This window comes from Barbus barbus, assembly GCF_936440315.1.
Source record: "Barbus barbus genome assembly, chromosome: 1".
Classification (NCBI taxonomy): domain Eukaryota; kingdom Metazoa; phylum Chordata; class Actinopteri; order Cypriniformes; family Cyprinidae; genus Barbus; species Barbus barbus.
Genome location: NC_136729.1, coordinates 22,152,647 through 22,171,056, shown reverse-complemented (window position 1 = coordinate 22,171,056; position 18,410 = coordinate 22,152,647). Strand labels below are relative to the sequence as shown.

General features: G+C 36.3%; 1 protein-coding gene across 7 annotated transcripts in view; it reads right to left on the bottom strand.

Moving 5' to 3' along the window:
• The window catches only part of LOC306871333 (chromodomain-helicase-DNA-binding protein 9-like), an 83,641-nt gene that overhangs the window by 24,896 nt on the left and 40,335 nt on the right, over window positions 1-18,410 (bottom strand). For all 7 annotated transcript variants that reach the window (XM_079419166.1, XM_079419167.1, XM_079419168.1 and 4 more), the window contains 15 exons: window positions 17,735-18,129; window positions 9,336-9,444; window positions 8,124-8,270; window positions 7,827-7,895; window positions 7,180-7,235; window positions 6,863-6,980; window positions 6,624-6,710; window positions 6,362-6,499; window positions 5,624-5,745; window positions 4,519-4,762; window positions 2,313-2,489; window positions 2,080-2,223; window positions 1,725-1,980; window positions 1,417-1,627; window positions 65-260 (listed from right to left, as the gene is read on the bottom strand). In XM_079419166.1, coding sequence (XP_079275292.1) covers window positions 65-260; window positions 1,417-1,627; window positions 1,725-1,980; window positions 2,080-2,223; window positions 2,313-2,489; window positions 4,519-4,762; window positions 5,624-5,745; window positions 6,362-6,499; window positions 6,624-6,710; window positions 6,863-6,980; window positions 7,180-7,235; window positions 7,827-7,895; window positions 8,124-8,270; window positions 9,336-9,444; window positions 17,735-18,129 — 2,469 coding nt within the window. The remainder of the gene's footprint in view (window positions 1-64; window positions 261-1,416; window positions 1,628-1,724; window positions 1,981-2,079; window positions 2,224-2,312; window positions 2,490-4,518; window positions 4,763-5,623; window positions 5,746-6,361; window positions 6,500-6,623; window positions 6,711-6,862; window positions 6,981-7,179; window positions 7,236-7,826; window positions 7,896-8,123; window positions 8,271-9,335; window positions 9,445-17,734; window positions 18,130-18,410) is intronic.

Below are 18,410 nucleotides of genomic sequence, written 5' to 3'. Positions count from 1 at the left end.
AAACCAAAATAGGAACTTCTACAATCAAGTGTATGTATGTGTGTGTGTGTGTGTGTGTATGTACCTGCAGGTCGTTCTGAGGATTCCAGTCAGAGTCAAAGATGATACAGGTGTCGGCAGCTGTGAGGTTAATACCAAGCCCACCTGCTCGAGTACACAGCAGGAAGACGAATCGATCGGAGTCTGGTTTACTGAAACGGTCTATTGCTGCTTGACGGAGGTTCCCACGCACACGGCCGTCTATCCGCTCATAGAGGTATCTGAAAAAGGTCAGTTTGACTTAGAAATTACAGATCGATGTACCTTATCGAGCACTTCCTCACAGTCAGTGCACAGATATCATACATACACAACAAGCCAACAGTTTGTGGTCAGTTTTTTTAAGTTTTTAAAATAAATATCTTATGCTCACCAAGGCTGCATTTATTTTGATCAAAATTACAATAGAAAAACAGAAATTTTGTGAAATATCATTAAACAATTCTTATTATTATCAACGTTAAAAAATGTGCTTCTTAATATAAGAATGTTTAAACAGATTATTTTTTTTTTTTTTTCAGGGTTATTTGTTTAATAGATGGTTCAAATGAACAGCATTTATTTGAAACAGAAATCGTTTGAAGCAGAACCATAAATATCTTTACTGCCATTCTTTCATAAAAAAAATAAAAAAATCTTACTGACTTCTGAATGGTAGTACTGTATATGCACATATTCTACCATCAAAACAGTTTCATCTATACAAATTGACATTACAATACATTGTTTTATTGTCATTACCTAATGAACTAAATGTGTTAAAAGAATATTCCGGGTTCAATACTAGTAAAGCTGAATCAGCATCTGTGGCATAATGTTGATTACCCAAGAGCAACATTGCATTAATACGACCCTAGCTCACTCCTAAAACTTTCCATCACCTTTTCACTCATTTTTCTTTTATTTTTTCCCGCCATTCATGTCCTTTATCACTTCCTCTCTTTTTTAGTCACTAATTTTTCCATTTTACTTCCTGCTTTCTCTGAGAGCTGTGCCTCTGGGACTGTGTGCCTGATGTGAGATCCCTGGAGTGTCTGTGTCCTGCAGCACCCTAGCTGCATCAGCCAACATACACAGCCCTTAGTTCACAAACAGTACGCTATACACACTGCTAGACTGTCACAGACAAGCTGAGGCAAGAGAAAAATGAATGAGACACATGTGAACAACTCAAAATGTGGCATTGAACTCCTGCCAAACAAGCAGATTAGATTGCTTGCTAAAATGGCATATATACACTGTAATGTATCTAAAACAAATATAGTAGAGCGGGACGTCACAGTTAGCAGTTAAACCCCATGAACTCGGCAGGAACACGGTGAGAGCATTCACAGCAATGAAATACACCTTTTGCATGCCGCTGTTTTCGATTCTCACCTTCTCTGGATGAGGTAGTCTTCCAGGATGTCCAGGCAGCGCACCATCTGAGAAAAGATGAGCACTTTGTGTCCACCGGCCTTCATCTTGGGGAGCAGCTTGTCAATGAGAACGAGTTTACCTGCTGACTGAATCATAGCCTGCAGGTGGAAATCTACTGCTGCGGGGCTGTACACCTCCTTGAAGTCCTCTAAGATCTTCTCCTCAGCCCCTAGAAGAGAAGAGAGAGCAACAGACTTCTTAGGACCTTGCCTTGCCTAATGTAGGCTTGTTGGTTTTGGCAGCAGCTGGGGTTTAAATGGTTGTACCTTTGATGAGGTAGGGATGGTTGCAGCATTTCCGCAGTTCCATCATGGTGTTAAGCAGGTTTGGGACGTTGGCTTGGCCAGCTCCCTTAGCCAGGAATGAGAAGTTCTTCTCTAGGATGGCACGGTAGTATTTCTTCTGGATGTTGGTGAGCTCCACTTCAATGATGGTCTCCTCTTTAGGGGCCAACTTCTTCTCCACGTCTTCCTTAAGACGACGCAGCATCATCGGTTTCAGGATGGCCTGGAGTTTCTGGACCTACATGCACAAACAAATACAAATAAAGAAGAGTTAATATATACAGAACATACATGAATTTAAACACAGTAATATATAACGTATTTACAAATACAGCACCTGCTCCTCAGACTTGAGGTCTCCAAATTCCTGCATGAAGGTGCTTTCAGAAGAGAAGCGGGTCGGCTCCAGGAAGTGCAGCAGACTGAAGAGTTCCTCTACTGTGTTTTGTAGTGGAGTGCCCGTCAACAAAACCTTATGTTCCTAAGAGGTCAATAGATATCAAGTTAAAAACATAGGAAAAGAAAAGACAACTGTGATAAGTTTTAAATATAACTATGTCTTATTTTTACCAGACTCATAAGTTTGAAGCCCTCCAGTAGCTTGCAGTTCTTATTTTTGAGCCGATGGGCTTCATCAATGATGACACAGCGCCAGTCTATTGCGTTAAGTTCTGGACAGCCTCCCAATATCATCTCAAATGTTGTAATGACTGCCTGAAACCGGTAAGCACCTCTTATCACACGACCCTGTAAGAGAGAAAGAGAGATAAGTGCCTGCAAACATTTGACAGTTTTTTGTGTTCTCTGAGGTTTTGCACGGTACACCAGTATACTGTCAATAGGTGTAAGTGATATGACAAAAATCATATATAACAGTAAGGCTGCACGATTATGACAGAAATCATAATTGTCGATTATTCCCTTGAGATTGTAATTGCGATTATTAATAATGATTATTTTGAACAGATTTAAGCCATATTTTTATATAAAATATATATTTTAAAAAAGCTGAAAACACTCTTCTTGAACTTTTATCGCTTTTCTATAGCATTGAGCCTCAAATGTCAACTATACATTGGTTTGGTTTCTTCTTTAAACAAAAAAAGGTAAAATTATGCATGGTATAATAATGTTATACTAAAACTAAAAGAAAAAATGGTCTCCTAAAGCTATATATTTAATTTACAGTTAAACAGACACAATTTCAAATTACAGTAACATTTTACAGTACAATTCATATTATCAGGGCTCCAGACTAACATTGGAGAGCAGTGGCACCAGATTTGGTAGCACTGAATATTACAAGTTTTTTCTCTTAGAAATGCACATTAGAACAGGAGCTTGAGCTCAGAGTAGCAGGAGCTTGCGTTGGGATGCAGATGTACATTTGACAGTACTAATGGGAAAACTGTAACAGCCTCACCTTTTATACATAACCAAAAGTACAGCACCTCATTACCATGCTAAAAAAAGTAGCCTAACTATATGGTTTCTATGGTGTTTGCATTGAAAAACAGTAGCTTAAAGACATTCAGTCAATTACAAATCCACATCAACTGATAGAATAATTAACAAAATAATGTAATTATATTCCATTACTCCTTTAACATATTTAGTATATTAATAATATAATAATACTCAATAAGAATATCCTACTTTTCTGCCACCGTGCCATTAGCACCTCTTAAGCACACAGAATAATGCAAGTGGACATTTTTAATTGTTTATTTATTTTTGTAATCGCAGCTTTGAACGATTATGTAATCGTGGCATCTATAATTGTAATCGCGATTAGAAATTTGATTAATTGTGCAGCCCTATATAACAGCATGGGGATTTTTATTTCATCATAGTATATATAATGATATGAGTATTTTTGCAGGAAATTCAACAAAAATGCATTTCTCTCACACACACATTTTATATATATATATATATATATATATATATATATATATATATATATATATATATATATATATATATATATATATATATATATATATATATATATATATATATAATCATAAATTATACAAATATATTAATCATGTGGTTATGCCTATTTCTGATAATACAGTGAATTAATAACTTCATAAATGAAAGGTAATTTTTTTATAACGTGTAGGATGCAAACCCCTTGGTAAAACCGATTTTATAAAATGGAATGATGCAAATTAAAATATATGATAATGCATTACAAATTAACTTAAAATTAATTTATAAAATTTATATTAAACATTATAATTTTTTTAACATTCATTCTGACCAGATGAGCAATATCTCTTATGAACAATCCTGCAATTGAATTCTGTATTAATGCAACAGATTGCAATGCTTTTCTTCCTCCATCTATTATTTCTTCATCATATTACTCCATCTTCACTGGTAGTTATGCAAATACACTGTGGAATAAGCGGTACAGGGTATATCAAATTTCATACCAGCTGACACATTTCTACCATTACGAGGCACTGTATATGCTGAAATACCACCCAGCCATAACAGTGATGTTTGATTTTTTTGCATATCAAGCATTGCTTTATGGACTTTCTCAGGGATACACTCTGCCAACTTCACAGTTACATTTAGTTTGAAAAGGAATAAAATAACCATAATTGAGTTGTGGCTTGCTTTTTCCCCCTCTATCTTTCTCCTTTACAAAACATGATACTAAAAGGTAACCAATTCAAAAGCCTTGAATTACAGTTAAGAGGTCTAGATCAATGCGAGGCTGACCTTCCTCTGCTGTGTGTGTGTGGGTGTGAAATCTCACCTGAGCATCTCTGAAGTACATCTCATACTGCTGGAGCATCTGTCTGCTGATCACACTGCCATGGTACACGATGACGTTGAGGTTCGTCCAGGTTCTGAACTCTCTCTCCCAGTTAGCGATGGTAGAGAGAGGGGCGATAATGAGGAACGGCCCCTTGATCCCTGTGCGATAGATCTCATCCAGAAATGTGATGGACTGGATGGTCTTTCCCAGACCCATCTCATCCGCCAGAATACAGTTACGCCTACAAATTGAGACAGAGGGGCATCAGAGTTTTTGCCTTTTTAATATTCCCACACACAAGACACCAGGCTATATGACAAGAGTAGGTGTACAGGTCTTTGCACACGGCGTATGTTCAAAATTTTCGTATGCGTGTTTTCGTTTTTTTCATATTCGTCATCCTATCCTATGGATGCGAAAACGCAGAAATCGAACCTGATCCAAAATTTTTTATGACCGACGAAAGTTTTGGAGGCAGTGTGTAAACATTGACACAACGTAAGGTCATATTTATTTTTTAACGTGCAAAAAATTTCAGACAAAAATGTTGTACTCTGTGTGCAATGACCTTTATACTGATTCAAAACTGAAATAAAGAAGAAAAAAAAAAAAAAAAAAAAAAAAAAAAAAAAAAAAATCACAATATTAGACCTTGACACAATGCCTGTTAAAATGTAGTGCTACTGCACACACAGCCACACATAATACATATAACAGTGAGCGTCAGCATATCCAGAGCAAGGACAAAACAGAGAAAAGCCTGGAAATTCAGCTAATATATTATAGGAACACTTAAATGACGTTCAAATTAGGTTTGTAAGTTGCTTTTGTACAAAAGCATCAGCCAGATGAGCCGCTGGAATTTAAAGTTATTTCATTAATTCATTATCTCATTGATGGTCTCAATGATGTCTGATGTCTGAACGGAAAATTAGATTTCCACAACACTCAACACACACTGCCATTCAAATATCTATCTATACATAAAAATCAAGCAAAAGAAGTCGACCATTTGATGACGTTCTACTCAGTAGTTTTATTGATGTATATAAGGAAGGATAAAGAGGAAGGATCCCTGTGTCAGGGCTGAGCGTTCACTTACCTGTTATACCAGTTGAAGAGAAGCCAGTTGACCCCCTCCAGCTGGTAATCCCTGAGACAGTTTCCATTACAATACTCTCGTGATTGCTCACGCTTCTTCCAGTGACTCGTCGGTGGACGCTCCTGAGAAAGCATGGAAAATTCAGTAAATGCAATTCAAGCACCAAAACTTGCATTATACATGCTAACTACCCGCAGTACAGTTTAACCAGGCACTATTTGCTTTGTTACACCAATTCAGCTTAAATACTTTGCAGCACAAACGTCTCCTTTCTATCTAAATTATAGACACTTCATTAAAGGGAAGTTTGTGTACAATTTCTAGTGATTATAGCAACAGGAATTCATCAAATGATGGAGAAGTGAGTATTATATATCTAGTGAAGCACAGTTTAGGCATGTTAAAGAGCTGTTTCAGGTCTCTGAAGCTCAGAGGCAATTACACGGAGAAAGAGGAATATATGGCCAATACATAATTTAAATAATAATATCTTATGCTCACCAAGGCTACATTTATTTGATCAAAAGTACAGTAAAAACTGTAATATGGTGAAATATAATTAGAATTTTTTAGGATGATTAATACATTTGATGAATAGAATAGAAATAGAACAGCATTTATTTGGAATAGAAATGCTAATGGGTACTTTCTAGATGGAATTATTGATTAAAAAGAACACGTTTGAATGATAGTAAAATATAAATAAAATAAAACGATATAAGAGAGAGATGATCTCACCACTCTGTTGGTGTGTGGTTTTGTTGCCTGCAGCTTTTTGAACTCTTTAATTTTAGTCTGGTCTACATCTTCCTTCAACTCCCATGTGCTGTCCTCATATGGCAATGAGCACCATTTCACCAGGTAATACACCACCGGCTACACATGCACACAAAAAGAAGGTTTTGAGACTTTCACAAAATAATAAACAAAGAGAGAGCATCCCTTCATGAACTATACAGAGTGCTAACCGCACACACAAACACACAATTCGCAGATTCACCTCTCTGGTGTCCTTGTCCTCACAGTATGAGACCTCAAGAACTCGGTCCACTTCTACATAGTCAGGATTGAATGGTTCCTCCTCCATCTTAAACACACACAATTAATAATTACAAATAAATCCTGTGCGTCTCCCCAGTAATTATTATGACTAAATGAAATCACATTTAACCTGAAATGCATCATACTAAATATTTTTTTGTGTTCGCTGAAGTTAAAAACAAACACAGGCATTCTTACATCAGCAAAGAAGTGTGCTCTCTGCGCCTGTTTGATCTTGAAGCGCTTGATTTTCTGCTGGATCCTCTTGTCTTTCTCTAACTGCTGCTCTGTCGCCCACTCACAGTGAAGATACGAGCTACAACACACACAAGTTTACATAATTACTGAATGCCCCTTACACACAAGCTAAATTATGCGTGCTCATCAACACATGACTAAATTGCTCTCTGAGCTGCTCCTGGTTATTAGCAATATGAAAAACAGATTTTTTTACAGCTTGAAAGCTAACAGAGAAAACTGTTAAAGCTGATAAAAGCAGTGCCTTATTGACTTACTAGTTTTTGTATTTGACATAATACTCTTCAGTTTCTACCATCACACCAGAAGAAACCTGTTGAATGAATGAAAAATTAAAAAAAAATACATGATATATTTAAAATATAATATACAATATTATTAAAATAAATAAATAGTTATTTCTGAATGAAGAAAAAAATAATATAAGTAATTTAATTCATAATGAATAGTTCATTTTTCCCAATAAAAGCTAATTCATTCTCTTTTTCATGGCTGATAAATCATAACACAGATAACTCACTTGGGGTAGAAGCATTTGCTAAATTAATAAACAGATTAGCACACATATCAAAGTTTAATACAGATTAAAACTATGAGCATTCTGCTAGAAATGTCACATTTGTTACAAGATTAAAATTCCAGCATATTTCAGGACAACTATGCACTAAAATGTCTGTTGTTTTCCCCTATTTTCCGTGATTTATCTTCATCAACATGCAGTGTGATGTACACAGTCATAAAATTAGAGACCCTCCCCTGACAAAATCTGATCACAGGGAGTGTAAGTGTCATGTGTAATACCATGTGCAAAGAGGGCAATAATTTCCAAAATAAAACTGAATGAGATCTAAAGATGAATAAGAAAAACACACTTAATAAAAGACAGAGATTGTGAAACTCTTACCTCTTTTTTCCCCACACGAGATGCCATGATTTTATCAACCACAGCAGCATCTTCCTCAGTCGGGTTCTCCTATAAAGCAACACAAACCAGATCAGAGCCTCTTCATTCCACAACATACACTTAAACACACACAACTCCCCTCTCACACACACACAAACATAAAAGGATGCACTGGCTTTACTCATTCTAAACATCGCATATTATATTCAAGATCAGAGAACTGCTTGAGCATGCTGGGACACCTCATAAGAAACAATTCCGTGTGCTGCTAACTGCAGTGAGATTTTATGTACTCACCACAAATAGTTGCACCGCAGGCTGTTTGTGAGGGTTGGAGTTGGTCTTCTTGGCTTTTACGATGACCTTCATTTCTTCATCGGACAATCGAGCCTCGCCATCATCCTCATACTTCTTCCTCTTGACCTTCCGGTTCGAACGTCGCTTCTGTAGACACAAACAAAAATTCCAAATAGAAAGTTAAAAAGAACTTCATTCATTTATTAATGCATTAATGTTGAATAAAAGTATGCATTTTTGAAGTCATTTTTCAAGTCATTCACCTCTTCTGAATAGTGTATAATCCATATGCATTCAGAAATTAAATATAAATGCATAAACTTTATATTAATGACAGCATTTTCAAATAAATAAAAAAAATCTAATGAATTTTAAATATTTTGCCAAAATCATATTACGGTTGGGATAAATTTACCCCAGGGGCTTCTTGAGCCATGTAAATGTTACTTAAGATGACCAAGAGAGGAGGAGAACCCTGCGCATGCACAATTTTATTTTTCACTCAGCAAATCAGAGATGCCCATGAGGGGGCCTTTAATAAATTAGTACAGCAGAGAGAGAGAGAGAGAGAGAGAGAGAGAGAGAGAGAGAGAGAGAGAGAGAGAGAGAGAGAGAGAGAGAGAGAGAGAGAGAGAGAGAGAGAGTGAGTGTCTGTACTTCCAAATATAACATGACCTAAATGTGTATGAGTTAAAGTAAATGGAGAGGATGAGAATATCTCAGGATGACCAAAGAAAGACCCACCCGCCCTGTCACGAGACCCCAGTGTTTCCCAAAATGTACATGGCTGTGGCTTTAAGTCCGACAGCCTAACTGAGTCATCAAGAGAACACTGCTTTAATTATCACAGGGGTATTTAAAGAGGATAATTATATCTGGAAGGGTAGAGGTGGGTATATCATGGATGGAGGAATGAGAAGTCAGTCATTTCAGAAGAAAGAGATGGAATTCATTTGAGGGTACGGCAGTCATCTCAGTCTCTCTCGCTCTTGGACTGAACATGCATTTGCTGCAGGAAGCACCACTGCATTATGCAGTTTAAAGAATGGTCAACGACAAAGTGCATACAATTTGTGCCACCAGCTCCAGAAATGACCACTTAGAAATACATTTCTTGCTAGATGTTTATATAAGACAGCATGAAAGTGTCATCAAGGTATATCAAGAATAGATAAAAAAAAAAAAAAAAAAAAAAAAAGAAAAAGCGCTCACCGAATCATCATCTTTAGAGGATCGTCGAGTTGGTCTGTCATCATCAGACAGCTCTTCAGAGGAATCGGTCTTCTTTCGCTTCTTCTTTCCAAGCTTTATAACGATTTTCCTGTAGACGAGAAGAACACACAGAGAGACTTTTAACACTAATACCCACTGGAATTCAATCAGAAGAAACCAGTATTACGCTAAATATTTTATGGAAACACACCAAATGACGCTTTGTTGATTGCATCAGTCCTGGCAAAAAAACTGATTTACTAGTGATTTACTAGCACTTAATTACTATATTATATGATTTTGCATTAATTTTGAAACCCGAGTTAATCTACAGTATGTTTCTTAGAGGCAGTAAAACTGTAAAGCCACTTTTTTTCATTTGGTCACAAATAAAACCGACACCACACATAAAAACTGGCACCATAAACACACACACACACACTTTCATATCTGTCAGTGATGTTATTGACAACGGTCAACTAAATCTAAAACTAAAATTATTAAACAACCTTTTAGATAATTGAAATAAAGCTGAAATAAACCTTAAAAATAGAAAAGCCGCTTTGGCAAATGAAATAGGTTTAAGTAAAATTACCAAAACTGAAATTTAAATAGTTAAATTATATTTATTTAAAAAACTATATATAAAAAAAAAAAAAAAAAAAAAAAAAAAAAAAAAAAAAAAAAAAAAAACTACAAAAAACCTGAAAATACAAAAATAAAAACTAATTTAAATATTAATAAATACATTAATAGTAGTATATAAATAATACTAAACAAGTTTCTTAACTCCAGTGTAAATGCCAAGTAATGAAGCCAAACCTTCCGCACACGTGAAAAATGTTCAGTGCAAACAATAAAGTCAAATGATTTCACAGAATTCCATCTTTCATGCTGGGCACTAAAAAGAGTCACACTTTAGCAATCTCTCCTCTCAGTGCTGGGCACACAGGAAATGATTGCCAGGACATCAGCTGTGTGCTTCACTTGCTCTCATTCTGGGTCCTGCTCTGTGGATGATGTTACACTTCACTAGTCTCTGGGACAACGTGACTTCCTGGTTGCCTAGCGACCTGATCAGAGTGAAGCTGGTGGCGTGGGTGGAAGCAGTAATGTTGTATCCTGTGAGTGACACACGAGCTCGACAAAGCAGCTGTGAAATGAGACTGAGAGCTGGTCTTTACTGCACTGTGTGTGTGTGTGTGTGTGTGTGTGTGTGTGTGTGTGTACAGACAGAGCTGGACTGAGCTAACCTGTGAAAGCATGTGAGGTAAGCCAGTTTAACACCCTAAACATCTTTCTTTTGCTCTCCTCTGTCAAGGGATCCAACAGTACCCACATATGGGTCCAGAATCAACCACAAACTTTATTATTTTATAAAACAAGTATGATAACATAGAAAAATAAAAAGTAGATTTTCTATAAAATCAAAGCATTTATTTAGCAGTTTTCATCTTGTATGATATATTATATACGAGAAAATATTGATTGTATGCCTCACATTTTCATGTTGGTGTATCAAGAACAGAACTCTAGAGTAGCAAGAAAAGAAACCAAATATGAAAGATAAAAAAAAAAAAAAAAAAAGATAAAGCTCTGAATGCAAATGCAAAAAGATATGCCACAGTCACTGATCTTTTCTTCAGCAGACCATTTGTGTAGATTCCCAAACAGCAGCGGGAGTCAGACTATCATTCTTAGATTTGCGACATGCACTGGTAGAATTGCTGAAAAGGCACCAGTCAACAGGTCATATGGCCAACATTCTATTCACTCGGTTTTGAAAAGGAAAAAAAGAATAAGTGGGGCAACATCACAAATCCCAGCTGGTCAACGCTTAGTTAGTAACTCTTAAAGGAACCTAAAGGAATTTAAATCACCTGTCATTATAATGGTAGGGCCGTATGAAATGCGTTTTATTTTTTCCCAAATTCTGTTCTATTTTTTTTTCCAAATTCCACTTTTTCTGTTTTAATTTCTCTGTCTAATTTAAGGCCCTATGAAATGTTTAATTTTTTTCTTAAAGTATAGTAAACGAAACCACACTTGTGTGCCATTCATTCACACAGAGACATGCAGGATTCATATTTAAATGGTATTTTTGTAACTTAATATCCACAGACACTAGATCATATTGTGTTTTCATTTAACTGTACTAACCTACTTTTGATTTATGCAACCAAAATTGAGCAAATTCCGTGACATTCCACGCTATATACTGTAAATTCCGTTTTTATGACTGGACCACGGAAATCATATGGCCCTATAAGGGTTGTACTTCGTCACATTAACTTAAGTGCTCTGAAAATATCTTTATAACAGCTCAAAGTCAACTCACCAACAAACAAAAACATCAAAACGCATACAACAAAGCATAATATTTTTTTCTTATTGACTGTAGTTGCCTCTGTATGTTTGACAAATGGGTGGTTTGGTAAGTCATAAAGAACATGGAGATTTTAGTGTGTGTGTGTTTCTCTTACTTTTTATGATGCATCTGTATTTAAAGGCTATATGAATACGAGCTAGAAATTATTTAAATGCATGCATACACACTCGATGGATGAGAGTGGAAGGTCTTTGGAAGCAGACGCAGAAGGCTGCATTAATATTTCAGGATTGTAACCTAGGCTACATATGCATACACGCAGTGTTGCTCAGTTTTTTCCCTAAAAGCTCCTACAAACACATGGTTGCACAAACATACACATACAATGAGTTTAAAATCAGCTCTGCGATGAGAAACCCACTATATATTTATTTAAAAAATCCTTTTCATCTCTTTCTTTCAATATAATATCTAAATAAACATCCATTCCATTCATCTCCATCACACGCTCAGCACCTCACGACACAACATTTATCATACACATATCATAAATCAATTAAACAGTGCTAAACGTGTGAGAGACAAACTCAGTGTGTCAGGGAGATTGAATTTGTGGTGTCAGTCTCAATCCATCTTGCATGGTCCGCTTCACTTTTGCCCAGCACTGCATCTGTGACCGCACTAAGGAAAACAAGTTTGCACTTCTAACAAACTGATTCTTCTGTAATCAAATGAACGAACACATGAATACATACAAAATATCAATAGAAGTACTGATGCAAGAGCATGAGGGGGAAAAATCTGATACATGACTGTATCAGCACAGCCATAACGTGCCTGGCAGACTGTACTGCTATAAATATGGGTGTGTGTGACTGGCTGCAGTCTCTATCTCTGTCTCTGAGATCACATGGTCTACTTTAATGGCAGCTGTTGGCTGTACTGTGCAGTTTGGTGCAAAGCGGGTCAGTAGGTTTCTGGCTTTGCTCTCCACTGCAGGCTTAAAGACACCAACCCTGCTATTTATGAAAGCAAGATCTAAAGGCCCACCTCAGCCTCCATGTCTCCACAGTGATTTGAAAATCAATATCCAGCCCCCAGTTACCACAAATCTCTTCAGATAAGAAAACCTATAAAGAACCCATGGTAGTAACAGGTATGGTTATTCCCAATAAGGAATTTCCTGACTTAAGGGGGTTTGTTACAACTGTCCACAGACTTCTTGCATCACACTCACATTTTTGTATTTTTGCTACCTTAACTACAACCTCAAACTTTTTTGAGTGTCATTTGAGATTTGTGAGGCAACAATTAAGCAAACACCTCACTGCAGATGATGGCCATGTCCCAAATTACACACTTGATGTGGACTTGTGACTTGTTCAAGAAGTGCAAGAGACAGTAGGGCGTCCCATTGCCATTTTTATGATTCAGAAGGGTTTTTTTTTTTTTTTTGGGGGGGGGGGGGGGGGTATAAATTTGATAAATATCCAAGTGAGGATATAAATTCGATCCCGGTGCAGCACAGAGTATGGAAATTGTACATACTTTTTTTACGTACATATTTTTGGACAAAAAGCAATATTGATATACTCTCCCTTTTTTTTTAAGCTTTAATGATTCTGGAACTCATTAAAATATTATAATAATAATAAATATTATATTAATATATTGTTGTTGTGACAGATAGAAATATGACAGTTTGCTATGCTGTGGGAGAATACTATACCAGAAGCTCACATATCACTGATTTTAGCAGAAATACCCCTTTATTTTAGTACTGCATATAACGGTCCATTAAAAATCATTATTATTTATTTTAGTATTTTTTTTTCTATTGTATTAAATTTAACACTAATGTATGCTATTAATAACTGGTAAACATCTTTTTCCTTGAATCCAAGTTTCCAGAAATTACTTATTTAATATTTTTTCTTGATTCTAGATAAGGTTTTACCATCATTAAAGGTGGATGCTGTCACACTTAACCTTTATTTAAAGATATTTAGAATAATTTTCTAAAAAAAAAAGAAGTAAAAACAAAAAGAAAAGGACAGAACACTTTCCTGTACAATATCTTGCAAAAGTAGGCCTACTGATTTTTAATTAAAAAGCAATGTTCAGTCTATAAATTATAAATAATTTTGCAAGCTATGACCTTGCGGTAAAACTTTAGTACACCAGTTCTCATTATTAACTAACGGCTTATTAGCATGCCTATTATTAACATATTGGCTGTTTATAAGGCTAGTACTTATAAAGTACATATTCTGCATGACCATATTCTACATCCCTAATCAATACCTAAACTTAACAACTACCTTACTAACTATTAATAAGCAGCAAATTAGGAGTTTATAGAGCAAAAATTACACCTTAAAATAAAGTGTGACCGACCTTGCTGACTAGTGGCAGAAAGGTCTATCCTGGCTTTTGTTGTCAATCATCCAGCATTTGGGACAGGGTCTATACATCTTCCTCAGCTGATCGTCAACACTTACACTTGTTATTCCCGACACTGTTATTCATTTAACTGTGGTCTTTGCGTTTGGTCATGACACCACTAGCTACAACATAACACTCAACCATTAATAAATACCAGCCTCTTATAGCAGAGAGGCAACAACGTACCTTAGAGTGCCAGCAGAGTAATGATAGGTGACAAGATCCTGTTCACAACATTAACAGAGCAAAACGCGCTCAATAAAATCTTGCCAAACCAGACAGGTAACTTTGAGTACTTTACAGGGAGAAGGAGACCACTTAGCCTATTACCACATCAATATACAAACATGTCTCTCTCATTCTGGAGTGTCTGCAAACCAGCATTTTAAAAGCAATCAACGTCTGCTTTCTTCTGTCAGATGTGGTAAATATTGCAATCTATACAACATGAGACAATAAACGGTGTTAAACAAGAAAAAAAAAAAAAAATCACCCAATGAGGCGTTGAGACTGAACATACACATGTCCTGTTTGTCTTGCCTTTACTGCTGAAGTATTTGGGTCAGTCAGACTGCTAATCCATTAAGCACGATGAACAAGTCACAGAAGAAATTCAACACACTGCTTTTACAAGCACAGCAGGAATGTTAAACATTTTCATGCTAGCTTCATAATCTTACCAATGGACCATAAGAGACTAAAGAGAGCACACAGCCTTTCTAAGAACAAAGCAGCATCTAGACTCAATCGTAGAGCTTGAGATGATATTTAGTGGCATAAAGTTTGCAGAGGCCTACACATAATGCGCATGATCTAGAAATCTCATGTCACATTCTTCCATTCAGTCCTCCGTTAATGCAGATCAGATGACATCATGATGTCATAAAGCTCTGCATGTTTGATTCAGACTTATGATCTATTCACCTTCACCAGAATAGGCTTTCTGTGTGAGCACTGCTGTTACATGTGAAGTACATAAAGGAATCATTAACCACAACAAAAAAGGGAGAACACCAGATTTGTTCCTTTGCCATCTTTGTGGGTCACAAAAAAGGCTGATAATTTTTCCATTCAACCTTCAGATCAGGGATTTTCAAACTAAGGTCCAGGGACCCCCAGAAGGCCTCAAGGGGTACCAAGGTGTATTTTAATTTTCAGAGAAAATATCAGTATTTAGTATGAACATTATTTTGAAATAACACTTTTCAGATAATGAAAAAATAATACTTTTTAAAAACATGACGATAATATAACTTTATAATATAACACTTATTTTTCTGATAATCCTAGTATAGCCTAATCTTTGTGTTTTAGAAAGGTAGTTCTTTGCATCATATTGAGGGGATTTGACAAAAAATTGGATAAAAAAATATGACTTTAAAATTGTCCCCATGTTACTCTTCAGTACTCAAATCTCCAACATTTCTGGAGAAAATATATATATAATTTTTTTTTTTTTTTTTTTTTTAATACAAAATTGTAGCACTGCAAATATGGCAAGCAAATCCAAATGCTCTGTAAAACTCAGTTCAGGAAGTATTAAGGTGTCAGAGTTTCATTTAGATATTTACAGATACATTTTCATTCAGTCACATTCGGATGATTCTGTCCTCAGCTGTTAGGAAGTCTTTGGATATATATATATAGGGCTGGGTATCGTTCAAAAATTTTCGATACCGGTACCGATACCTTGAGTTCGATACCGGTTCTTGAACGATACTTTTTTCGATACCAGTTTTATGAAATCAGTTTTAATAAGATTACATTATCTCAAAAAACTATTTTTTAATGTTGATATTTATACAGACTCAAAGCCTCATCTCCTGAGCCACTGCACAAAGGAACAAAATATATCCAACACAATAAATAAATAATTTTAATAAAGTTCAAATTGTTTTCAGTTTACACATCTGTTAGGCTACGTTTACATTAGTGCGTGTTCATTTTAAAACACATCATCATTTCTAGGTTGTTAAAGACTTCAAGAAATTTAATATCTTCATCCACTTTCATAAGTGGGTGTTTTATTTTCTTTCACCACGTTTTATTGTTATTAAATTCTGGTGTAGTATGTCTAATTATTTGAATGCATAAAAACAACTTAGTTTATTTAAATTTATTCTTAAAATAGCCTAATGAAAGGTTTTATTTTTCCTCAGAAATTCTGTGTTCTGTATCTGGTTTTCAAATGAAGACAAAACATTAATTTAATTTCTTTAAATGATTGAAATTCAAAGTTTATTTATTTTGGCAAACAAAGGGGGTTTACTATTAAAATAAAAAAATGGAATAACTGTTGTGTGATAATTAAAAAAAAATAATAATAATAAAGTTTTAATAATTTTAATAGTATCCTAGTAGTAGCAGTATGTACTGTCCGCTGAACAATATTAATATATTTCTGCCGCAGTGTCTTCCAAGTTAAACAGAACTTTTATTTTGACAGGTTTCCGGGAATACCTTTACAGTTCTGTGTGTAAATGATATGACGCAAGTTTTACTCGAATCAAACGGTAAAATGCTCATTAATTGACTCTCACAGCAGTTCTGGAGATGTTGTTCATGTGTTTATGTCCTCATTTAGTTAGGCGGCAGACGCTGAAATCACCGCGAGCGTTACGCGAGCTTCAGTCTGTGTATAATAAACAAACCGCGCGATATAGAGAGCAGACTGCTCCCCGTGCGCTTTCGAAACGCTCTCGCGGATGTGAAACACTGATCTATCAGCGCCGCGCCACTTCTAGTCAAACACACCTAGTGCTGCAGGATTATTGGCTCACTGACGGTGATGAGATTAACCCCTTAGGTATCGAAATTTGGTACCGAACGACAAGACGTTTTTCGATACTCGGTGGTATCGAGGCAATTCGGTCGGTGCCTAAAAAGTATCGAACTCGATACCCAGCCCTCCCTCTCTCTCTCTCTCTCTATATATATATATATAACACTTGTCAGAGACTATTGCTGGCAAAAGTTGCACTCAAGAAAACCTGATGGGAAGCACTTGATATGCACATAAACTCAACATTTGCATACAAGTTTATGCACTAGCCTGGAGTGAATTTGCTCTAGTTTCACATAAATCGCAATGTGCTTTAAGGAAAAAGAAATGGCTGACACAAAATTTTTGCACTGAAATATATTGTCTATAATTTTAGGCTCTTCATACTTAAAAGTTGAGGCATTTCTGCTTTAGTCGAATGTTCACAAATGCTCTTAAAAATTAGAAACTGCATGCCTAACAATGGCCTTTACTTTTGACAATATTCACAATATTGCACAGCCTCTTCTACCTTATTGCTTCATTAAATGCTGTTAGCTTGAAGTAGCAGTTTAACATAAGAGTCAATGCTCCTCACGATCAATGAGAACTCATCATCAGATTTAGACTTAATACACAAACACATGTTAAGACCACATCTGTAAACAGGAAAACTTGCAGTGATTAACTGCATGGCTAACAACATGCAGGTGAAGTCACAGAGATCTTGGAAGAATAGAAGTCATCACAGATCATGACAGAAAGAGCTGTACAACCCTTTTCCTCCCACTCCATGATCAAAACATCAAAGAGACAAAATGTCACTCATCCTTCAGCTTGGGGAGAATGTTACAGCGGTCTTACCCAATTTGAGCCTTTTGTTTGGACTTTGATGACGTCACAATCCGGGCCTTCTTGGAACTCTTATTCTTGCCTCTGGACTTGGAAGAACCGGCCCTGTGACTGCGGTGCTGCGACGAAGAAGACGGGAAGCTTTCTGGACTCATGACGCGCGGAATATTTTTCTCTCCCCTCTCTCGTGCTTTGGCGATGGCCTCTGAGATGATTCGATTGGCCTTCTGTTGTTTATCGTCCGAAAGGGGTGACTCCATCTGCTGTTCCTGCTGCTGTCGCTTCTGTGCCCGCTTCTCTGACACGGATATGTACGAGGATGATGAAGAGGAAGAAGAGGAGCTGCTCTTCACTGGTGGGCTGAGTACCCGCGGCTGGCTGTTAGGACCATTAGTGTTCTTAGGAGGCTGTGAGAAGAGAGAAAAAGAAAGATATTACCACCCAAACAAGATATCAATGTTCTCCATAGGACTGGCTCCATCTAGAATTGTGTAGGCAGGACTGTACAAGAAGCCGACAGATAGGCTTCTATTTCAGGATTCGGTAATTCCATATGCTAAACCCATGATGAACAATGCACAATTTAAGATACCATGAAGCCATGTAGACTAGTCTGACGGTCAATGTAAGAGCACTATTGGACTAGAAACAGAACGACGAGCTGAATTCAACAGCCATAAAATTACTC